The sequence below is a fragment of the Lupinus angustifolius genome, chromosome LG19 (genome assembly GCF_001865875.1).
Source record: "Lupinus angustifolius cultivar Tanjil chromosome LG19, LupAngTanjil_v1.0, whole genome shotgun sequence".
Classification (NCBI taxonomy): Eukaryota; Viridiplantae; Streptophyta; class Magnoliopsida; order Fabales; family Fabaceae; genus Lupinus; species Lupinus angustifolius.
This window is the reverse complement of record NC_032027.1, coordinates 1,214,477-1,237,251: the sequence shown is the minus strand read 5'-3', so window position 1 is coordinate 1,237,251 and position 22,775 is coordinate 1,214,477. Positions and strand designations below refer to the sequence as shown.

Genomic DNA, 22,775 nt, shown 5'->3' with positions numbered 1-22,775 from the left:
TAATTTGTATCCTTTACCAACCAAACAGTAACCCTACAAGGTCAATATTCAAATCACCAATAAAACTATCTAAACATATTTGTATCCTTTATTTCTTTCCTTTTCTTGAAGCACTTCTTCCAAACAATATAAAATACAAAGTGGATCAAGTCAAGTCCCTTAACCAAACAACAATAACCAAGCCTTAATCCCACTCGGCGGGTATCATGATAACAATCTTATGTCCAAACTGTATTCCAAATCATATCCCGGACTAATGAAAATATGTCATGTCAATTAAAAAAATTAAATAACTATTATTTTTTCTGTTTTTACTTCAATATAATTGGTCCCCGACATGATTTGGGACTACAGATCCTTGTCCGGAGTATCATAGATATTCAACAAACTGTCAAAACCCATTTGTCCAAAAAATGTATGTTGGCTTCTTTAGCTTATAATAACTAGCACATTATTTGCTATGTTAGTTCATCTCCTCACTCTATTCCTATCTATCTCCACTTGTTCACATATCTCAATTGCTACATCTCTTTCTTCTTTCACTTTGTATGCACACAAACAAAAACACACACAATGGAATCACCATTCAAGCCAAATGCATGCACCAGAAACACCTCATACAGATTAGAGACCGAGAACTTATCATACAAATTCTTGATGAGTACAAAAGTCTTTGTTTCGGTTCGAATCCTAGGAGAGGTTCTAAGTACATTTTGAAAGATGTAAATTGTGAGGCAAGGCCAGGTGAGGTTACTGCTATTGCTGGTTCAAGTGGAGCTGGAAAAACCACTCTGCTTGAAGTTCTTGCTGGGAGAATATCTCTATGTAAAGTGTCTGGCCAAGTGCTTGTCAATCATAGGCCTATGGTCGCGGACCGGTTTCGAAGAGCATCGGGGTTTGTTACACAGGAAGATGCTTTGTTTCCATCACTTACAGTTAGAGAGACACTCATGTATAGTGCTATGCTGAGGCTTCCCGGGGTACGAAAAGTGGCTGCTACCAGAGTTTCAGAATTGATAAAGGAGCTTGGGTTGGATCATATTGCTGATTTGAGGATCGGTGGTGGATCGAACCATGGCATATCAGGTGGCGAAAGGCGTAGAGTTTCGATTGGTGTTGATTTAGTTCATGACCCTGCAATTGTTTTGATTGATGAACCAACTTCAGGGTTGGATTCAGCATCAGCTCTTAAGGTAGTCTCATTGCTTAGACTAATGGCATTCAATCAAGGTAAGACAATTGTTTTGACTATCCACCAACCTGGATTCAGAATCTTAGATCTATTTGATAGCCTCATTTTGCTTTCTGATGGATTTGTCATGCATAATGGTTCATTGAATCTTCTTGAGGCTAGGCTATATTCCAAGGTTGTCAATGTCCTCGAATTCGCCCTCGATGCAACTGAAAGCTTGGTTATACAAACATCAGTCTCTAAGAATAGCCACTTTCTTCTGATAGACAAAGAGCACCAAGATCACATGATGAGCATGCAATACTCCAAGGTTGTCAAAGAAAATCCTCTTTTGTACTCAAATTCTCCAATGGAGGAGATATTTATCCTAGGACAAAGATTTTGCTGCAACATATTCAGAACCAAGCAACTTTTTGGTGCCAGAGTTATACAAGCCTTAGTAGCTGGACTTATACTAGGGACTATATTTTTGAATGTTGGAAACAAACAAGATCAAGTAGCATTGCATACAAGGAATGGCTTTTTTGCTTTCAGCCTTACCTTTTTGTTATCATCAACAACAGAAGGGCTTCCTATTTTCTTGGAAGAAAGAAGAACTTTTATGAGAGAAACTTCAAGAGGGGCTTATAGAGTTTCTTCCTATGTTTTATCAAACACCCTTGTAATACAAGATCAAGACAACACCAAACACTGAGTAAAATGAAGCTTTGGCTAAATCAAATATCAGAAAAGAATTCATCTTTCACTATTTGGCTAAGAGACACCAGAGATTATGGCTATTTAGATTTTATGAACATGCATGAGGTTGAGGTGTTTATCAATTGATTATTTTCTATAGCAGCAGAACATTATTATAGTGCCATATATTTATTTTGAACCAATAATTTGAATTAAAATAGTAATATAGTCCACAAATTTATAGGATTGTTATTGGTATTGATACAAATGGAAGGATTTCCAATCAGTTAAACATGTGCTTTTGGATTTGATATGTGAATTTATGCACATATCAAAACATGATTGAGTAAAAAACTTATTTAGACAGTTAACTTGTGAGATTAATATCATACCGAAAAATGTTATATCATTCTATTAAATCTTTTTACTAGTTCTCTTACTCATAAGAAAGTGACACATGTTACTTGGAAATCAATCACCAATAATTAAATTATCATCTTATGATACATCACTTTTTCGTAGGTAGGAGGATTAGTATTGTGATTTAATATCATTTTCCAAACTAAAAATATTTTTTTTCGAACAAGCAAAATGAAACCTTTCCTCAAACACTATTTCCAAAAACCAAACAAAACATGTTAAAAGATGTTATGTTGGAACATGAAAAGGTGACCTCTATAATATCACTTATCACTAATCAATAACTAGATATCAAATCTAAAAATAAGATCTTATATGAAACTTTCCAAATAGAATATTTAACTCATGGTCAAACCTCAAAACTAAAGGAAAAACAGTTAATTCTTTAATCCACATGTACCTCCCATATAACATGCAGTATTTAGGTGAAATTGAAATGACACATGTCCTTATTCCTTTTTTGGTATAGTCACAACAATAGTAGGTTAAAAACATGAATTGAATTAGTCATAAAGCAAAAAAAATAATATGAAAATAGCACAAAAATCTCATAAAAACAGTTACACAAACAAAAAAACACAGTTTTTTATTACTGATAAGAAAATCTACTGCATGTAACTCTTTCTTTTTGAATGCAAATTCACCAAAACACTTCACCACAAAAATAAAATGGTATAAGAAGAAAGAGAAATGAATAGAAAGTGTAGTTTGTTTTAATGGGGGCCCATTTGAGCATTACCATAGAGAGAAACTCAATCTGAATGAAAATTTGGGTTCATTCAAAAAGGGTTGAAAAAAAGAGCCACAAATAGACAAAAGAACAAGTTTTGTGGTAATGAAAGAAGGGTGGTAGAAGTTAGTAAGATAAAAGTACATGACACACCAACACTCACATGGGAGATGCTTAAAATAAAGAGAGAGAGAGAGAGAGAGAAAACATAGAAGATGATAACACACATTTTCTAGAGAGAGAAAAAGAGTGTTCCTTTGTGTTTACCATTTGTTGTAGAGTGGATGGGGTTTGAGTTGAAGCTATTGAAGTTTTCAATTTGTGGTTTTTGCTCAGAGATTTTTGATGAGGTTTTCTGCAATTTTGAGGAACCCTAATTATAGGTTTGGTTCTTTTAATCTTCTGGGTGGCTCTGGGATTTGTTACTCTAATTTGAGTTTTTGGGTTGTGTTTGATTGTTGAAAAGTTTGTTTTTTTGTTGTGGTTTCTGAGGATGGATTGTAAATTTCTTTGTTGTGAATCTGAGGTGGGTAGGTCTTGATCTATGCAAAAGGAAAGCTTTTTTGGTTTGGGTTTTTGGTTTTGTAATGCAAAATGTGAACTTTTTTCCTTGAGAATGTCTCTATGCTGCTTCTTCATTCATGCATGTGGATTTTATGCTTCAATTTGGTTTCAGAATTCGGGGTTTCTCCCTCTCTTTGATGTGCTTTGTTCAATTAGTTTCTGTTCTATAGTGCTCCTTTGTCTTATCAAAAATCATGTCTTGCACAAACGTTGAAAAATTTAGCTTTTGAAGTTTGACACGAGTTTTTATGTTTCCCTAATCCTTGTATATCAAAAAGAAAGTATTTGTGTTTGTACATTAAACTTAGTTTTTTAGCCAGGACCATATCGCACATATTCTTAAGAAGAGTGCACTGAAGCATTTCTAGTTAAGAATTTGTGCGAAGAGGCGATAGAGCACTAATACTGAGATCTGCAGGCTACATTGGGAGAAAATGAGACTCTCAGTATTGAAAAGCACTGTTTTAGGATTAATATATTATGTCCAATCTTGTATCCCTCGATTAAATGCTGTATGCTGTGTTTGTCTAATGAGAATCTTTCTCTAGATTGAGAAACTCTTTTGCATGAAAAATATGTATCTGGTTCCCTATCCTCTGGATAATGTATGAAAACACACGTTATTTGTGGGCAAACAATATATTGACAGATGTTACTGTCAAATCATAAAAGAATTTTGACACGAAATTGCTTTGCTTGGCCTGTTACGGAAAGGCACGTTGATGCATCCGAAAGAATGATGATAGTTCTATAACTAGAAGATAAAGTGGAAGTTACCTTATTCCTAGGTGGTCAATAACGGCCTGACAGTTTGCTATGGCAGTTAGCGTGGGTTCCTTTTATGGCTGCTATAGCGGATTTCGTGTTTTTTAGTGCTTGCTAAAGGGACACATGTGCAAATTTTCGAAAATACCCCCAAATTTAATATGATACTTACATTACTATTGTTTTGTTCATATGATATTTTTGTTAACTTTTTTTTTATAATGTATGGATGACTTTAAGTAAGAAGTTAAACCTAGGTTTGGATCTTTTGATTTTGAATCTTTTTACTTTAAATGTATTTCCTTCTTTTGTTTCAGTTATACCTGAATCTTAGCATTCTAATAACTTTCCTCACTTTTTTATGCAGATTCTCAAGCCTTTGCCACATGGTTTTGTTTGTATTAACTAAGGTTTGCAGTGATGAAGTTTGTCAACTAGTAATTTGCGGCTGAAGAAATGCCTTCTTCACAGTTGGTTTACAACATACCAGAGCTGGCTTTTTGTAACGGCAGTAACATATAGACCAGCTATAGAAGTTGTAAATAAAGTGAAACTGAACTAATCAGCAGAGATGTTAATCAGCAAAGTAGCAGAGGATTTATGTCATGATAACATTGAAGGATCCAATGAAGAAAGACAGATTTTTGCAGAGGTATTTTCTGGTAGTGACATTTTTCAATCTAGTGAGAGGTGTCTTGTTTCTGGAGTTATCAACTTTGAATGTGAGTCCAATAAAAAAACATTTAAATCATTTTGCTCTAGTAATGAAAACACAGTTGTAATGCAACCCTTGTCTTCAAGACTTATGCATCCTGACGAGGACCTTAATGCAATTCAGCATTCCAAAGAGACTGCTCCAGGGTGTATGCCAGAGAGTTTGATTTGTGATGACCAAAATGACGAGGATATGAATGCAAAACGTATGAATTTTTCTCTACATGGACTTCCTTGTAGTATATCTAATTCAGGAAATGTTTTGAGTTCATCGGGACTTTCAAAAGTAGTTTCTAACCTGTCTTATGCTGCTACAGACTGTGATAGTGAACCCTTTCTATTCCGTTTAGTTGAATCATCGAAGCATGGTGTGATATCTAGTCAATATCTGTTGAAGCATAACTTGTTACAGAATAAAGAAATTGCCACGGATGACGTAGATGTCACAAATTGTAAATCAACAACTGCAGGTGAGAGTGCTGCAAAAGAGATGTCCGTAACTAAAGTGGTTGCTTCTCCTGTTTCCCAGGAGAGCTTTGCAAACAAGCTTGTAGTTCCAAATCCATCAGTTTCTGTTGTGGATAAGCCTGGGTCTCCTTTACATCCTGGTGAAATGCCGAAAGATTTTTTATCTTCTGAAATGGATATCTCAAATTCATCCTCAAAGCTAGACCAAAAGGACCCTCGTACTTCACTGCAATTTTATATTTCGCAGTTGCTTACGTCGGCCGGATGGTCTATTGAGAAGCGCCATCGACCTAGTAGGCGTTACATGGATTCAGTTTATAGGACACCAAAGGGAAAACCTGTTCGGGAATTTACTAAAGCTTGGAGATTATGTGGTCAGCTTTTGTCTGTTGAAAAATGCAATGTAATGTATGAATATTGTAAGGAATGGACTGATATTAGTCAATTCTGTTCTGATTTATCTAGTGCACTGATAAATGTTGAAAAAACTAGGAACCAATCAGAGCCTTGTGTTATGTTGGCTCATCAATGGTGGCTTTTGGATCCTTTTGTAGTAGTCATGTTTCTTGATAGAAAGATTGGTGCTTTGAAAAAGGGAGAGATAGTGAAAGCCACTTGGAGTTTAGTTTCTAGCAAGTATAAGATGGCACGTGCTCCCATTGGATCAGCTTGGGAGGATACTTCTGGTGCTCATTTTGATCCGAACCACGACAAAGCCATTCACTGTGATTATTCTACTGGAATTGCAAGCCCTATTCCACAGTCCGAATGTAGTGATGAAGAGGGTAGGAAAATATCAGTAACTTCTGAAGTTGAGCCAGATAACACATGTTCTGCCACCAATGTTCTTAAAAAGAAAATGCGGAGAAAATGCAAAAGGGTTTCTGAAATCAATCTGAGTATGTCATACTATAGTGACATGCTTGGCTCAACTGTTACTGACCCGGTGCAGCCACTGAATGGTGATGCATGTGATAATCAGTTAGCATTGGAAGAGGACCAGGATTATCTAGTTGACAGTGCAAGAAAGAAAAGAAGCTGCAGGAAGTTATCATCTGTCAATGCATTCGAACAAAATATTATGAAAGCAAATCACTCCATGACTGGAATGAATAAGTCCAAGAAATGCCAGATTAAAGATGATGATCTGTTGGTGTCAGCAATATTCAGGAATAAGGACTTCAGCTCAAAGACAACCCGAGGTAATTCTAGAGGTAAATCCTGCAAATCTAGAGTCCAGAGAAAGCTTAAAAGCAAAAAAGGTCATTGCAGGTTGCTACCAAGGAACCCTTGTAATGCAGGGAAGCACAATAAGGACGGCAAGTGGTATCATTTGAGGGCAAGGACGGTCTTGTCCTGGTTGATTGAGAATGGGGTAATATGCTTAAATGATATGATTCAATACCGAAATCCTAAAGATAATGCTGTCATTAAGGATGGTAGGATAACCAAAGATGGTATTATTTGCAAGTGTTGTGGTAAGGTGCATACATTATCAGGGTTCAAGTTTCATGCTGGGTTCATGCTGAATCGCCCCTGCTTGAATCTTTTCATGGGATCCGGTGAGCCCTTTACACTGTGCCTCCTTCAAGCTTGGTCAGATGAATACAAAGCCAGGAAAAGTCAGAATCAAGCTGTTAAAGTTGATAATGATGATAGAAATGATGACTCATGCGGGTTGTGTGGTGAGGGTGGTGAGCTGATATGTTGTGATAACTGCCCATCAACTTTTCATATGACTTGTTTATCGACTCAGGTCTGTCAGGATTATGCTAGTTTCTTTCTTCTCTTATGAATCATTTTCTTCTTTTCCTCCCGTCATTGCAAATAAACCATGTCTTATTATTTTGGGAATTCAACCCTGCTATTAAGTGATTGTTATAACAGTATCCTCCATCGTTCCTATATATACAGTTGTACACTATATTTAATTATGTACACCTTTGCAATAGCATAATACATATAATTATGCCCCCTCCCATGTCAAATCATGTTGGTAGTTCAATTTTTTGGTCTGTAGTTAGGAATTTTTATCTGGACCTAGCTGATTGCTAGAAAAATATAGTATATGATATGCCTATATGTTAATTAGTTTTTTTTAATGGTGAGTAGGTTTCTAACACATCAGTGAACATGAATAAATGATCAAGCATAAAGTTACTGTATGCCATGGAATATATTCTACTTGATTTTTATGATAAGCAAATGGAAAATGAACTTTCTGCTTAGTTTGCTATGAATTGATAATTAGATTCTGTGATCATATTCTCTCTCTGTGGGTGTGTGCATGTACTTTCAATGGTATGGATGAGTTCCTTTGTGTTATCACTTGTGTGTGTATTTATTTTGCTGCTCCAAATGCCTGCTTTTTATACCATGTATTTGAGTATCAAATGAAGCCCTCTTGTTTGTGTTTTATGGGTGTTATTACTGTTCAAATTCTCTTACTCCTCATTGGAAGAATGATACAACTTTATCTTTTGTACATTAGGAGATCCCTGATGGCAACTGGTACTGCACATACTGCACTTGTCGGATATGTGGAGATTTGGTCATTGATAAAGAGGCTTCGGATGCTTATGGTGCATTGCAATGTGCACAGTGTGAACATAAATGTAAGTATGCCCTACGTGTTCACTTTCCTTTGCTGGCCTTATGGTTTTAATCTTTGTAAAGCCTGTAAATAGATTAGATATTGTCAAGCCGAGTTATTCTATATAAATACATTTTATTGTGTTTGATATTATTTAAATATTGCAATCTTGTAGTTTGATTGATGGTTAAACATTTTGTTCGTTTGATTTTTGTCATTAACAAGTGATTAGTTATTCCTGTTGACTTATTTCGGGAGTAATGTTGGGTATTTGACTACCCTTATTATTATAATAAGTGATTGCTTATTTTGATTATGAATGAAGATATTTTTAGCTGAAAGTTTATGCATTGCATTTTTTTCTTTCTGATTCTTCAATAATAGTTCTGTCTGATTATTATGAACTTGTAATGAATAGATCATGAGAAATGCCTGAGAGCAAGAGATCAGCAAGAAGTGGCGGTATCAGACACTTGGTTTTGTGGACAGAGTTGTCAGGAGGTACTATAGTACAATTTATCAAATTTCCACAATTTTCGGACTTTAGCAAATGATAACTAATTGTCTGTTATATTAATGTACTCTGGTTTGTCTGGTTTATATTTCATACCACTTGCAAACTTCTAGCACATTAAATATTTTTAAAGGTTGCATTTTGTAGATGAATAAAGTTAAGATTGAAATATATAAAATGTAATATTTGATTGAACACAAGGGCATGAGTGTGATTTATAGTTATACAGTTCTTATATTTAAATTTTTAAGTAGATTATGGGGTAACCCATACGGTAATGAAGTTTTACTTTGAAGCGAAAACAAATGTATAATATTGACAGTATATGAGTTTAATATACTGTCATTGGATCATCCACAATTTATGTTTAATCATCATTGACTCTCCAAAAAAAGTATACAAATGAATGGTGGATGATGTACTGACTGAGTATAAATCGTTACACTGACAGTGTATAGATATTATACTCTTCTCTATTATATGGTATAGTTTTTTTTTTTTTAAATGTCACTTGTGTTTATCTAAAAATTCTGGTCTCTATATTCACGCCTTCGAGAGACATTCTCTAGGAGTAAGGAGAAGATCAACAAGTTTTTATGTGAAAAATTATTGTTACTTCATGTAAACACTATGGTTAATGGTATAACGGGTTGCAATATAATGGTCTCTATCCACACCTTTTATTTCTTTGTTTAATGTTTGATTGCAATAATATTATCTAACAGCATGAATTTATCATTTCATAATTATTTACTCGAGGAAACTTGATTTTCTGGCGTGTGCAGGTATACACTGGTCTCCAATCTCAGACGGGGTTAGTTAATCAAGCTGCTGATGGCTTCTCGTGGATGCTTCTTAAATGCATCCACGATGACCAAAAGTGTCTTTCTGCACAATGGTTTGCCCTAAAGGCAGTATGCAATACAAAATTAGCTGTTGCCCTTACCATCATGGAGGAGTGTTTTTTGTCGATGTTGGATCCAAGAACAGGCATACACATGATACCCCAAGTTTTATACAATTGGGGGTTAGTTCCTCTTCCCGATTATAAATTTCCCCTCGTTTGATGCTTCATCATTTACAAGTGTCTAAATAATCCACCCTCCCCTGTGGCTATTCTTCGATCCCTCATTCTTTGTGTTATGGCGCTTTGTTTCTTTCTTTTTCATTTTGATTTGTAAGGTTTTATTTCTATGTGGTTTTCAGGTCTGATTTTACTCGCCTGAATTTTCAAGGGTTTTACACTGTGGTATTGGAGAAACATGATGTGTTAATATCTGTAGCATCTGTAAGGTAAAACATTATATAGACAATTTACCTTGTTGAATGTGAAGATATTTGTGTAATGCGTTCCAGTTGTGCTTAACAGCTCGACCTTAACGTTCTGGTTGATTTATAAATGAGTTAGGTTTTAGTCACATAATTTTTTATTTATACAAAATGGCATCTCTGTAGTAAGCCATTTTTTACTCCTTTGCAGGGTGCATGGAACTACAGTTGCAGAGATGCCTCTAATTGCAACTTGCAGTCAGTATCGTCGGCAGGGAATGTGTCGACTCCTTGTGAGTGCAATTGAAGAGGTATATTTTGGCTTTAGTTTCATAAATATTGTTCCAGTTTCGCTTTTATTGGATTTAACTCCCTTTTCCATCAAAATAATTATTCTGAGAATTGATTTATATGTGCACTCTGCCTTTTTTCATTTATAATCTAGTAATTACTTTCGAATGTTCTCGTATTACTTTTTCAATATATCTAAATCAATATCTTTCATTACCAGATGTTAATATCTATCAAGGTAGAAAAGCTTGTGGTAGCAGCTATTCCAGATTTGGTGGAGACATGGACTAAGGGCTTTGGATTCATGCCTGTAGATGACGTCGAAAAGCAAAGATTGAAGAAAGTCAACTTGATGGTTTTTCCTGGGACAGTGATACTTGAAAAACCCTTGTACCAGAAGGAGAAAACTGAAGGTATTTTTGGTTGGTGCATATGATTCGAGTTATTCTTGTAAAATATTTCTCAAAATTCATTTTATGTCAACTGAATCTATCGATGTTAGCAACAGATGTAACTGTGAAAGTAGGTATCAGCTCCGAAGGAATGGCCGCAGCTGAATCATTGCTGGAAGATGTTGGAAACTTATCTACCGACAAAGTTGGTGCCGAGTCAGAATCTGAACCTGTGGACATTGAGAATCACCTAGACTGCGAAGCTGGCAGTGAAGCCATCAGAATCGATAGTGAGCAGCAAAATGCAAACGATAATGAGCAAATAATCCAGTTAACGGTGTCAAGCAGCCCAGGCAAATCTAATGAAGTATACAACACGCAGGAATCTGGAGCGGAGAAGGAAATTCAAATGGTGGTAATTGAGTCTGTACAGCAATCGAGTGACAACTGTTGTGCTAACAAAGATGGTGCCGAATCAGATGTAAAAATCGTCGAGGACAAGAATATCGAAGTAGGTGAAGTTCAGGAAAATGCTTTGCAGGACCATTTTTCAAATTTGTCCTGCAGAACATCTTTAGGTAGCAATTTTGACATGGTTTCCAATATTGAATGCTCGGCTATGTATGATGAAACAGCTTTTTTGGAACAGCATTTGCAAATTCTGCAAGCTGAATCACAAGTTGAAAGAAAGTAGATGTTTAGAGAAAGTTTGAAGCTCATAACAAACTTGTGATTTAGTAGTGTATCTTAGGACAAACTAACACAATATTTAAACATGTTCTTACCTAGTTTTTTGAGGTTTCTCATGGTAGTTTCCTCTATCTGCAAAAGAAATCTCCTACACTCAAGTTAGTAGAAGAACCTTTGGATTTTTTTATACAATACTGGTATGAATGAACATGAATCAAGTAACTTGTACAGGACTCCATTGACAGTGTCTTTCACTATAGTTGTTTTGCTAATAATACCCATGTTAAGAAACTAGAAAGAAACCAAAGAAATGAAGAATAACATGGGAAGATAATTCTCTTAAAATTGGATTTAACATGGAACTTGTTCATTTGAACATGAACAAGAATGATTGCCTTGTGTAGGATATTCTCAAGTGTTCAGGTTGGTATAACACCTTGCAAAAACATGTTGCAGTATTAGAATTCAGGAGTATGTCCAATAACATTGCCATGAATAAATAACCTGAAAAATGTGTGAAATTTATGCAGTTGGTTCTGGCAAAAGTTGATTATTCTTGTGTATTGTGGCTACCTCAATGGATAAGTTATGTTTCAAGCTTAGAAAAGTTATATTTGAGAGTAAAAGGGTTGGACTGTTAAGTTAGCAGTGGTAAAAGGAAGAGATCATATGCCTCTGGCTATGTGTTGATGGCAATGCCTAAGGTTTAAGAATGATCATAGACACTAGACATGTTTGCAATTTGTTTATGGTAAGGTTCTTTATTATGTTAGTGTGATTTGATCACATTGTTCATTGTTAATTCCAATTTATTTAATTTTCTCTCTCTATTTCTGATCTATGCTGCATTTACCAATAGTACTATGATGATTTCCCTTCATTCCTAATGGGCATCACATGCCATAGCAGTTCCTCAATCCACTCAACTTTCTATATAACAATGAATCAATGATATCTGTGCCAACCTGACACACTATCCTCATAAATCTCCCATTTTTTACTCTATACTATTTATATTATATGCTATAGTATTTTAACCCAAAACTCAAAGAGAACAATAACAGTGACAGATTCAAAGCATGTAAACAAAACCCAGTTGTGGATAAAAAAATGATTAAATGACTGAACACATAACAGAACAGAACAGGACAACATAGAAAACAAAACTAATCAGCAACATTGTTTGCCTGCCAATATAGGAATCCTATGTTGAATGGCCCTATTTTATGTAGACACATAAAAAGATAATAGGCATGTATCATTTTTATTTGTGTTTAGGAAATACTCACGCACTCCAAAATGAATTAATTCAACTAAATGGGACCAAAAGAAAAGTGTGGCATTTTGTTGTTTCCTTTATATATTTTTGACTAATAACAAGACATGAAAGGCAAAAGATAGATATGTCAATATCTCAATTGATGAACTATATAGTGATCCATCATTGTTTCTTTCTGACAGATGATTATAGTGTCACAAAAATTTCATTCAACTATCTAATTAATCACTACTTATTAATGTCTTCAACTATCTAATTAATGTGTTTAATAATGAAAATGTGTTGGGAAAATCAAATATTTGTATTGAAGGATAAGGATAGAAGAGGGGATAAGAAATTGTGCCACTTAGCTAGATAGATACAAAAGCTTGAGAAAATGATATTACATTAGCAAACTCCACCTAAAGTTTTATGATTTCTCTTGCATTAACACATGGCCTATCACATGTTACTGTAGCACCATGACAAAAATCTTCTTATACTTGAGATTTGACACACAAAAATCCAAAAATATTCCGTCAAATTTTGCATATGTAAGTATTTAAATAGAAAGAATAAATCTCTCTCTCTATCTATCATGTGTTGAACATGGTGGATCTGACACCCATGATTGTTGGGTTAATATAATCTTCAAAGGCTCAAATGAGCGTACCTTACAAAACTAAGCTCACAAATTCCTATGCATTCTAAATTTGCAACCTCCCTAATAATTCAATTATCTCACGTGCAAATGCAATGGTGAAGGGTTAATTAAACAATCAACATCCTAATATATTATGGATATGTTATATGTATAATCTTATACTAAATAAGCATATTATTGCACTTTTGTTGTGGCCTAAGGTGAAATAGGTTATAGTGTAAGCTTGTTGTATGTATATATGACCACTATTATATAGTTTAGTAGACAATTTCTTCGTTTTTAAAAAAAGAAAGAGGACCTCACATATTTTCTTTCTTATTTTAATTAGATATTTGTTCACACAACAAACATTTTCCAATAGATTATTTACAATATAAGAGACAAGCAAGACAATGGTTATTTTACTTGTTCTTTAAAATTTGTCTTTTGGCTGAATATCATTATCAATTACACTTTTATTGGATACATTTTTTCTCATGAGTATCTTTTTGCTATGTAATTATCAATTGTTCTCTTTAATGTGTGAAATTTGACTTAGTCATGATGAATCCCATAACTCAAATGAATTAATTTTTTATATATACCACTATATCTCATTATTAATATGAACAATGATAGTTTACTATATTGGAACACGATATTTTTAATTTTCTTATAAGAGTTTATTTGCTTAAGTATCCTTAACATGTGACATATACAATACAAAATCCCTTCCTTAAATTCCATTAGTTAGAAAAGTGACTTTGTTACAAAAACGTTATACAGATTATCCTTGATTATAGGTTTTATTAACTCAAAAATTATCAAAAGCAAGAAAAGATGAGTATTGAATAATAATATCCAATAGTTTCACTAGAATATGAAGTTGAATGCAAAGTGTTCAGAATATAGAATATGCCTATGAATGTTCTCATCCACCTTTCACATGATGAATATATATATATATATATATATAAGGTATTAATCTCTGTATCCATAATAAAAGCAAGTTGTTATATAAGAAGATCTACCTTACCCAAAAGGGCAAGATCATAATTGTTGTGTTTCATATTCAGACATAATTGTCATTAACTCTTCACCATCAACCTCTCTTACCTAACTCATCTACCATTGTAAAAGAAACATTACAATGATGTTATTATTTTATCAACAATGTGTTAATATAATGATGTAAGGCTACTTAGATCTCAAGAAAACCAGAATGTCAAGTGTCCAATTCCCGAAAACAATACTTGTTGGGAGAAACAGTCGCATACTCTAAAAATGATTAGTTCCTTATCCAAAAGAGTGATGAGATACCCATTACCCGATACCAAAAAATGTTGTCATTATTTTGTCAAGAGTGCCCTATATATCATCACTAGTGCATATACAAATTTTGAGTCCACATATCATAGTATACCACCAAATTTTGGAGGTGTCAACCAATGGTGGCAGGGTTTTGGTCTCCATACCGTTGGTCTATTATAAATGTGTGAAGGTTAATAAATGTCCTAAGGTTATTATTAAAGGGGGAGAACAATAAAACTGTCTTAAAAATGATGTTTTATCATATTGAGACATATTTAACTTAATTTTCAATGTTATATTCTTTAAAAAATACCTTTATGATTACTTTGAACAAAAGCAAGAGAGTCTTCTTATAATATGATACAATGCCCAAAGTAGATGCTTTAATTTCTTAGGGTTTAGTACAATGAACCTTCCCAAGAATATCATAGACCATTTTATTGTGTACTCCTTATGAAAGATGGTTCTTTTCTTTTCACTTTTTAAACTTCCTTTGGTACTTTATCCAAAGTCACTTAATAATAAATACTTTCATTTATTAAAACAAGATTAGTACATAACTATTTGATGGGAGTATCACAAAAGGAAACAAAACCGACTTTTTCTTCATATAAGAAAGTAATTTTAAAAATAAAAGTGATATATTCTCCTATTAAATTCTCATACCCATCAGATAGTAACATATACAATAAGTTGATATTTTATTTATTAATGATTGATTTACAAGTGATAAATGTCACTTCCTTCTGAATATGAGTATCTAGTAAAAAGATATATCACTAAGGATTGAGTTGAGTTTGAATTGTGGTAGAGGTGGAAATGAATTGAGTTGAGCTTGACTCTAATCAACTGAACTCGTTAAGGATTGACTTGAGTCGAGTTTCAAGTCAAGTTCAATATGAATTATTTTTTAGTTCAAGATCGACCTAATAATAATTGTTTGTGAACTTTCGCATGAATTAATAAGCTCAATTTATATTGCTCATCAACTTGAATCACTGGTACATATATAAAACGATTTTTATTCAAAATTTAATTTTAATATTATAATATTCATTTATTTATGTAATAATTATAGAATATTTTTAATTGAATTTGAAAAAATAGATATATATATATATATACATACTTAGGTATGTATATAAATATGTATTATATATATATAATTCAACGAACTCATGAAATTATTGAGTTGGAATATACATAAATCAAATTTACCCCGTTTATTTAAGGAGCTGAATATTTAGTTCAATTTATTTGATTCTTGAACTAATTTTATCAATTAAACATTGAATTAAATTTCGAACGAATACTAAATTGATTCAATTCACTAAAGTTATTGCAAGCCTTTATTATTGTATGTGTGATAGAAAAGTAACATTTCTGGGACAATATTTATGTATTATGTATGCCTTTGGTTCATCAATAAAATTATTCATTTTAATCCTTGGTGTTCTATCATCATCACTTTAATAAAAAAATCACTTATAAATAATAGGATTTTAAATCAGTTTTTTAATAGGACATATGATTTTTCCATCATAAAATCACCACATTATCAATTCTCAAATAATGGGGTGGTTTAAAAATCACACGAAAATTTTCAACACTAATCGATCAATGAGAAAGATATGATTGACATATTCTTAACTAGGGAATTAAATTAGAATATCATATCATCAATAACAATGGCCAAAATCATGCATAACAACTATTATCAATTAATGAAAAAAGTAAGAGATCACGAGAAGATACAAGAACGTGATTATAATCAAGTTGACATCATAGTAAGTAGAAGAAACCAAAATTGATGAATGAACATCTCTTTCAGCAACAGCAATCGAAAATCATGTGAAGCCACTTAAATGAACATGTTATGTTATGTTATGATTGTTACGGGACACAACAAGCATGACATACTATTCAAGTAACATCATTCGTTAGTGTGCATAATTGAAAGATAATGTAAAACACAACCTAGTTAGATAACCATTGAATACGAAATCATGGAGCATATATTTGTATATATATATATAATATACACATTCTTCTAACCAAAATGAATGTTTACTTATGGTTGTGGATTCAGAATTTGGATTATAAAACGATATGCATGGTGATTACAAATACAAGCATCCATATTCATTGAACACTAATAAGATTAAATTATGTGGGCATTATTAGTAAAGAAAAAGAAAATACTTTAAAATTTATGAAATGACAGTGTAAAGTTTTTTACACTGTCAGCACATCATCTACCATTGATTTGTATTATTTTTATTTTTATTTGAGAGTTAATAGTGGTCTACAAATTAATAGTGAATGATTTGCTAACGGTATAAATCTCAGAATATATACCAAGTTAATAGTATAACCCAATTTTTTGAGAGGAGAAAGAAAAGATGGAAAATTATTTAGAGTAATAAAGAAGGAGGACAAGTTACAAGTGAAATTGAAAAAAAATGATAGAATGAGAACTTGGATGAAATTCAAAGGAGAATATAATACTCCATCAATCATTGGAAACTTCATCCCTTTATTTTTCCTATCTTTCTCATTCTATATCTATCTATCTTATTTTGGAAAGAATATCTTTCACCCAATCGAGAAATATATAAATGTATCTCTCTCATCAATAAATATCACTCATACAAATAAATATCACTCATAGAAATAGAACTATTAATATTTTGGTTTTGTTAGGTAGCCCTAAATCATTAACTAATTACACAATACTTAATACTATTTCATTCACACTTTCTTTCTTTCTCTAAAAATAATAATAAATCTTTAACCTTTCTCTCTCTAACAATTCCAACAACACTCACATTCATTCTTTTTATATCACCAGATCCCATACCTTTCTCTTTTTTCCTTTCTTCTCCATTTCTTAGCTATGCTTGGCTTCATTCACAGACATTGCTTCTAGAGAGAGAAAGAGAAAGAGAGAAAGAGAAAGAGAGAGAGAGAGGAACCATAACAATATTCAAAAGAGCTTCACCCAAAAAACAATATTGAATTTTGAAGCGACCCTTTTCTTCTTGAATCAAAAGGGCGTGTAAAAAATGTCACATTTCGGTAACCCCATTTCCGATGTAGTCGAGTTCAACAAGCCAGATTTCCGAGAACTCGATCTGGGTTCACCCGTTTCACTATTACGGAACCGTGGACCCGCTGTAAGTACTAGCTCAAGTTCCTCTGGATCCTTCTCCGGTGGAAGAATCGTGCAAAACCCAGTTCCCAAAAGATCTGAATCAGCACCTACTATTACTAATACCAACCACTCCGGTGAACTTTCCGGTTCAACTGAGACTAGTCCAACTAATGCACGTGGTGGCAGTGGTTCTAAACCGGGTCATGTAAGATCCAATTCTGGAACATCTGCACCGTTAATCTATTCCGGTCAGAGTGTGAATTCGCCGGTTTTGAATGTGCTACCCACTGGAAACATTTGCCCGTCGCGCCGGATTGTTAGAACCGGCATGGCGGCAAATCGGAGCACAAGGAGTGATGTATTGGGCACTGGCACTGGGAATTATGGCCATGGGAGCATAATGCGTGGTGGGAAAGAGGTTTCGGGTTCGGGGAATGGGAATGAGATTGTGAAGAGAGGGGTGCAGAGTTTGGATCCGGAGGAGTTGAAGAGAGTAGGGAATGAGCATTACAAAAGGGGGAATTTTTTGGAGGCTTTGAGTTTGTATGATAAGGCAATTGCCTTGTCTCCGGGGAGTGCGGCTTACCGGAGTAACCGAGCCGCGGCCTTGATGGGTTTAGGAAGGTTGGTTGAGGCAGTGAGGGAGTGTGAGGAGGCTGTGAGTTTGGATCCTAATTATGGCAGGGCTCATTATCGTTTGGCAACTCTTTTCATCAGGTGAATGAAGTTTGGATTCTATATTTGTACTCTTTTTTTGATTTTTTTTACCCTCTATTTGGAAGTTACTTTGGACTCTGATTAATTCGAGTTGAGGTAGGAAGATCCATTTGAGAAGCAAAGCTCTTATAGCGTCTTTTTTCATTCACAAGATTCGAACTTGAGATCTTGTTGAGGGGAATTGAGCTCCTTGCCACTCCTACTATTGTTTTGATTTAATTGAAGTGTGACTTGGTGAATTGGTGGAGTGTTTCTTGTCCTTGTAAGATGGATCAAGTACATTTGGTGGGGTGATTTCATTGAAATGTGACTTGGTGCATTGGTGGAGTTGTTCTTGTCCTTGTAAAATGGATCAAGGACATTTGTTGTTGTGGTTCAATTTTTCTGTTTGATTTTTCAGTTATTTATTTCGGTTGTTTACTTGTTTTAATTTAATTAAAGATTCTTGGTAGTTTTTAGTTATTTCTATCGGATTTCAAATTTGTTATTTGTTAGATTGGATCATTTGGATAGCATTGCTATTTTCGAAAATTCCTAATCTGGAAGTTTTTATTTGGTTTTGCATTCCATTATACGGAAGGGTATTGATATGTGGAGTGGTAATGTCACAGGCTAGGTCAAGTTGAGAATGCCAGGAAGCATTTATGTCATCCTCGGGTGCAGTCGGATCCGTCTGAGAAGCATAAGTTGCAAATGGTGGAAAAACATATAAGCAAATGCGCAGAAGGAAGGAGGATAGGAGATTGGAAAAGTGTTCTGAGGGAAGTTGATGCTGCTATTGCTTCTGGAGCGGACTCTTCTCCTCAGGTATATTTTTTGTTTTCATGGCATATCAATTGATAATATGTTAAGGAAGTGCGTATAAAATGTCTGAACTGGTTGGAAAATGAATTTACAGCTCTTTATGTGTAGAGCTGAAGCCCTTTTGAAGCTCCACCAAATTGATGATGCAGTCTCGATTTTGTCGCATTCTCCCAAATCAGAACGGCATACTAATTCCTCTTCACAAGCAACATTTTTCGGGATGCTTTCTGAAGCCTATTCCTACTTTATCAGAGCTCAGATTGAGATGGTATTGGGAAGGTGAGTTCATGAACTAATGAGCTTCATCAGAATCCTAATTCCAAAGGTTTATGTTGGGGAGTGAAAATGGATGAATGATGTATTGCAGGTTTGAGAGTGCAGTTGCAGCAGCAGAGAAAGCTTGTCAGATTGATTCCCGAAATGTTGAAGCTGCTGTCTTGCTCAACAATGTAAGAATGGTAACAAGAGCTCGAATGCGTGGCAACGATCTTTTTAAATCCGAAAGGTTCACTGAAGCTTGCTCGGCATATGGAGAAGGTTTGAAGCTGGATCCTTCAAATTCCGTTTTATATTGCAATAGAGCAGCTTGTTGGTTTAAGCTTGGACAATGGGAAAGATCAGTCGAAGACTGCAATCAAGCTTTACTTATTCAACCAAACTACACAAAAGCTCTTCTTCGAAGGGCAGCCTCAAACAGCAAGGTAAAATGACTTTTCTTTTTCGATTTAATACATTGATACTGTAATTTGTAGTAAAGGTTAGTGATATCATCTATTGCTGTTAATCGCAGCTTGAAAGATGGGAAGAAGCTGTCAAAGATTATGAGATAATGCGGAGAGACCATCCAAATGACAATGATGTTGCCGAAGCTCTTTTTCATGCACAAGTTGCACTGAAGAAATCATGTGGCGTAGAAGTCAATAATTTAAAATTTGGTGGCGAAGTGGAAGAAGTATCAAGTCTTGAGCAGTTTAGAGCTGCAATATTTATACCAGGTAATTGAAACGGTTAAAAGAGGAGTCTTCTGCAACTCATTTTAGTCAGCTGTTAAGTTTCGAGTTTCCTTATACTTTGTCTAATTCTTGCAGGTGTTTCTATTGTCCATTTTGAAACTGCATCGAATTCGCAATGCAAGGAAATATCACAATTTGTCGATACACTATGTGGTCGCTATCCATCTATTAACTTCCTCAAGGTAGCTCAGTTCACATAGAAGTGAAGTGTTTTTTACATTACTCCATTTCATTTAATTTAGTTGACATATAAACTAAGCAATATCGGGTTCTCTAACGCCTGCTATGTTTTATCTTTGATTAAAGGTGGATATTCAAGAAATTCCAACAATTGCCACCGCCGAGAATGTTAGGATTGTGCCAACCTTCAAGATATACAAAAACGGAAGTCGAGTGAAGGAAATCTTATGCCCTAGTCGCGATATGTTGGAACACTCTGTGAGGCATTACAGCTTATAACACTTAATCACTTATGACTTGTACTGCTTCTCTCTGCCATCTTCGGCATTTCCCTTGTCCTTGCTGCCAAAACCTCCGGTTAAGCTCACAACTCCCTCCAGTTAATCTAGTATGTTCATCCCACCATATAATGATCACCTAATACCTGTGACATAGTCAAAACCAGATAATAATCTTAAGCAGCCAATGCCATTGGAACCAAGAGATAGTCTAGTACCTTTTCGAGTTTTTATTCATTCATTCATTACCCATTGCTCTTTGGTTCCATGTTCCTCCCAACTCCCTTTGCCAAATTCCTTTCTCTCTTCTTCAGTTCACTAGGTTAGTTGTTCTTGTATCACTAGTTTCTTAAGTTCAAAAAAGGAAAAAACAACCAAAAAAAGAGGTTTTTGTATGTACAATTGATTCAATTATCAACTTAAATTAAGATAGACAAGTATATACAAATATAGACAGAAAGGAAGGGAGGGTTTTCTGTTGTTAGAGGGGGATCTATACATATATGTATGTATGTAATGATATATACTAAACACTATGTACCTACTATCTATTGAGTTAGCCAAAGGAGGATGAATATGCTGTTGTTATTATTACTATTTTTCTTCCTCTCTTAGCCATTTAATCAATAAAAGTTCATATTTTTCTGCAATGCCTTATGTTTAATCCTCCATGTTTTTTATATACTTAGCTAATATTAGAATTGTATTTTGTTCTATGTTTGACATGTTTTATTATAAATAGAACATATCATGATACTTTGTTTTGGTCTTTGCTCTACCTTAATGACTAAAACCATATAAGTCAATAAGTGGATGAGTGTTGAGAAAGAATTGTCATTTATACATTGGGTAGAGGTTAGGGTACACATTTGTTGTTTCACAAATTATGTCATAAGCTATGATTGCTCAGAAAAATAGTTAATTATTAAATTCTTTAGTTAAATATATTTTTTCAATCAATTAAATCCTAATAGTATACACAATAACACAATTTATGGGACAATATGTGTTCCGAGAGGTTAGAAAAGTTGACTTGGTCTTGTGATTGAAGTAGTCCATTATGGCATTTAATTTTGGTGGCCTTTTTATTTTTATGTTTGGTGGTTGATATAATTCATAACCCTTTTATATTTTTGCACTGTTTTATATAATGAGAATGGACCACTAAATCCTATTTGATTAATACACCAATCAACCTTGTTTGTTTATTTAGCTTAGATTAATGCTCGTAAAGTAGAATGATAATGCAGTAATGTATAAGAGTTTTGTTATAGTTTGATGAATCTTTTCTATTTATAAACTTTTCAACTCATTTTCTTATATTTAATATGAGACTTTTATATTTGAATAAACTCAACAAGTTTTATACACTGTTAGTTCATCATCCAATGTTTACTTTCAATTATCATCGACTCTTAAAAAAATTATAAATGAATATAGATAATATATTGACTGTGAATAAATCTTTACATTGATAATGCGTAAATATTATTTCTAAAATGTGTATTAAGTTGCCCTATGAGGAAAGGAAATTTTGTTCACATGCGGGCATTTAAGAAGTTGCTTCTTTGAAATGGGGGCCCTCAAACCTTCCCTAAAAGAGTCCAAAAGGTCATATTAGTCGGTGTTACTAAGATTGGCATCTTTTTGTTGAGATCATGTTTGCTTTTGTATTATTTTGTGTTACTCCATGTGTTAGAAAGTGTGATTGGCTAAAAAAATATTTAATCATTATAATTTTAACTTATATATACTTTTTTGACCAATTAGAGTTGATAGTATATTGAGTGGTGTAAAAAGTGGGACAGCAAATGTATTCTCGTGTTTACTTCTCTGTATGCTATTGCTAGCTATGTTATGTAATATGTGAAGGCGACTCACCCCTAATTGGTGGGCCTTGGTTACATCATTGCCATTCTTTGTGGACCTTTTCAACCTCATTACCACATGAGGTAGATTCACTATGAATTTTATTTTATTATATAATTTCATATCCCATCCTTGGATTTATGTGTTTCTTATGGTTTAAGCTTAATGTTGAAAAATTAATCCAATCAAATAATGGTAAATTATAATTAAAGAGATTAAAGGTTAATGATAATTAACACAAAACTCAAGCAAATAATGACAAATGATA

At 33.9% G+C, this 22,775-nt stretch overlaps 2 protein-coding genes and 1 pseudogene across 2 annotated transcripts; all 3 read left to right on the top strand.

Moving 5' to 3' along the window:
• On the top strand, positions 469–1,886 carry LOC109333888 (annotated as a pseudogene).
• Positions 2,970–11,394, top strand: LOC109334132 (increased DNA methylation 1-like). Its single transcript, XM_019569702.1, is given in 10 exon segments — positions 2,970–3,403; positions 4,717–7,287; positions 8,023–8,146; positions 8,543–8,625; positions 9,424–9,665; positions 9,845–9,931; positions 10,119–10,218; positions 10,419–10,611; positions 10,701–11,222; positions 11,225–11,394. Coding segments are annotated over 9 exon segments (3,756 nt in total). The 5' UTR covers positions 2,970–3,403; positions 4,717–4,920; the 3' UTR covers positions 11,263–11,394.
• Positions 17,276–21,108, top strand: LOC109334134 (TPR repeat-containing thioredoxin TTL1-like). Its single transcript, XM_019569707.1, has 7 exons — positions 17,276–18,363; positions 18,975–19,170; positions 19,262–19,446; positions 19,535–19,868; positions 19,958–20,162; positions 20,256–20,362; positions 20,487–21,108. Exons 1-7 carry the CDS (start codon positions 17,558–17,560, stop codon positions 20,637–20,639), a joined length of 1,986 nt encoding a protein of 661 aa, XP_019425252.1. The 5' UTR covers positions 17,276–17,557; the 3' UTR covers positions 20,640–21,108.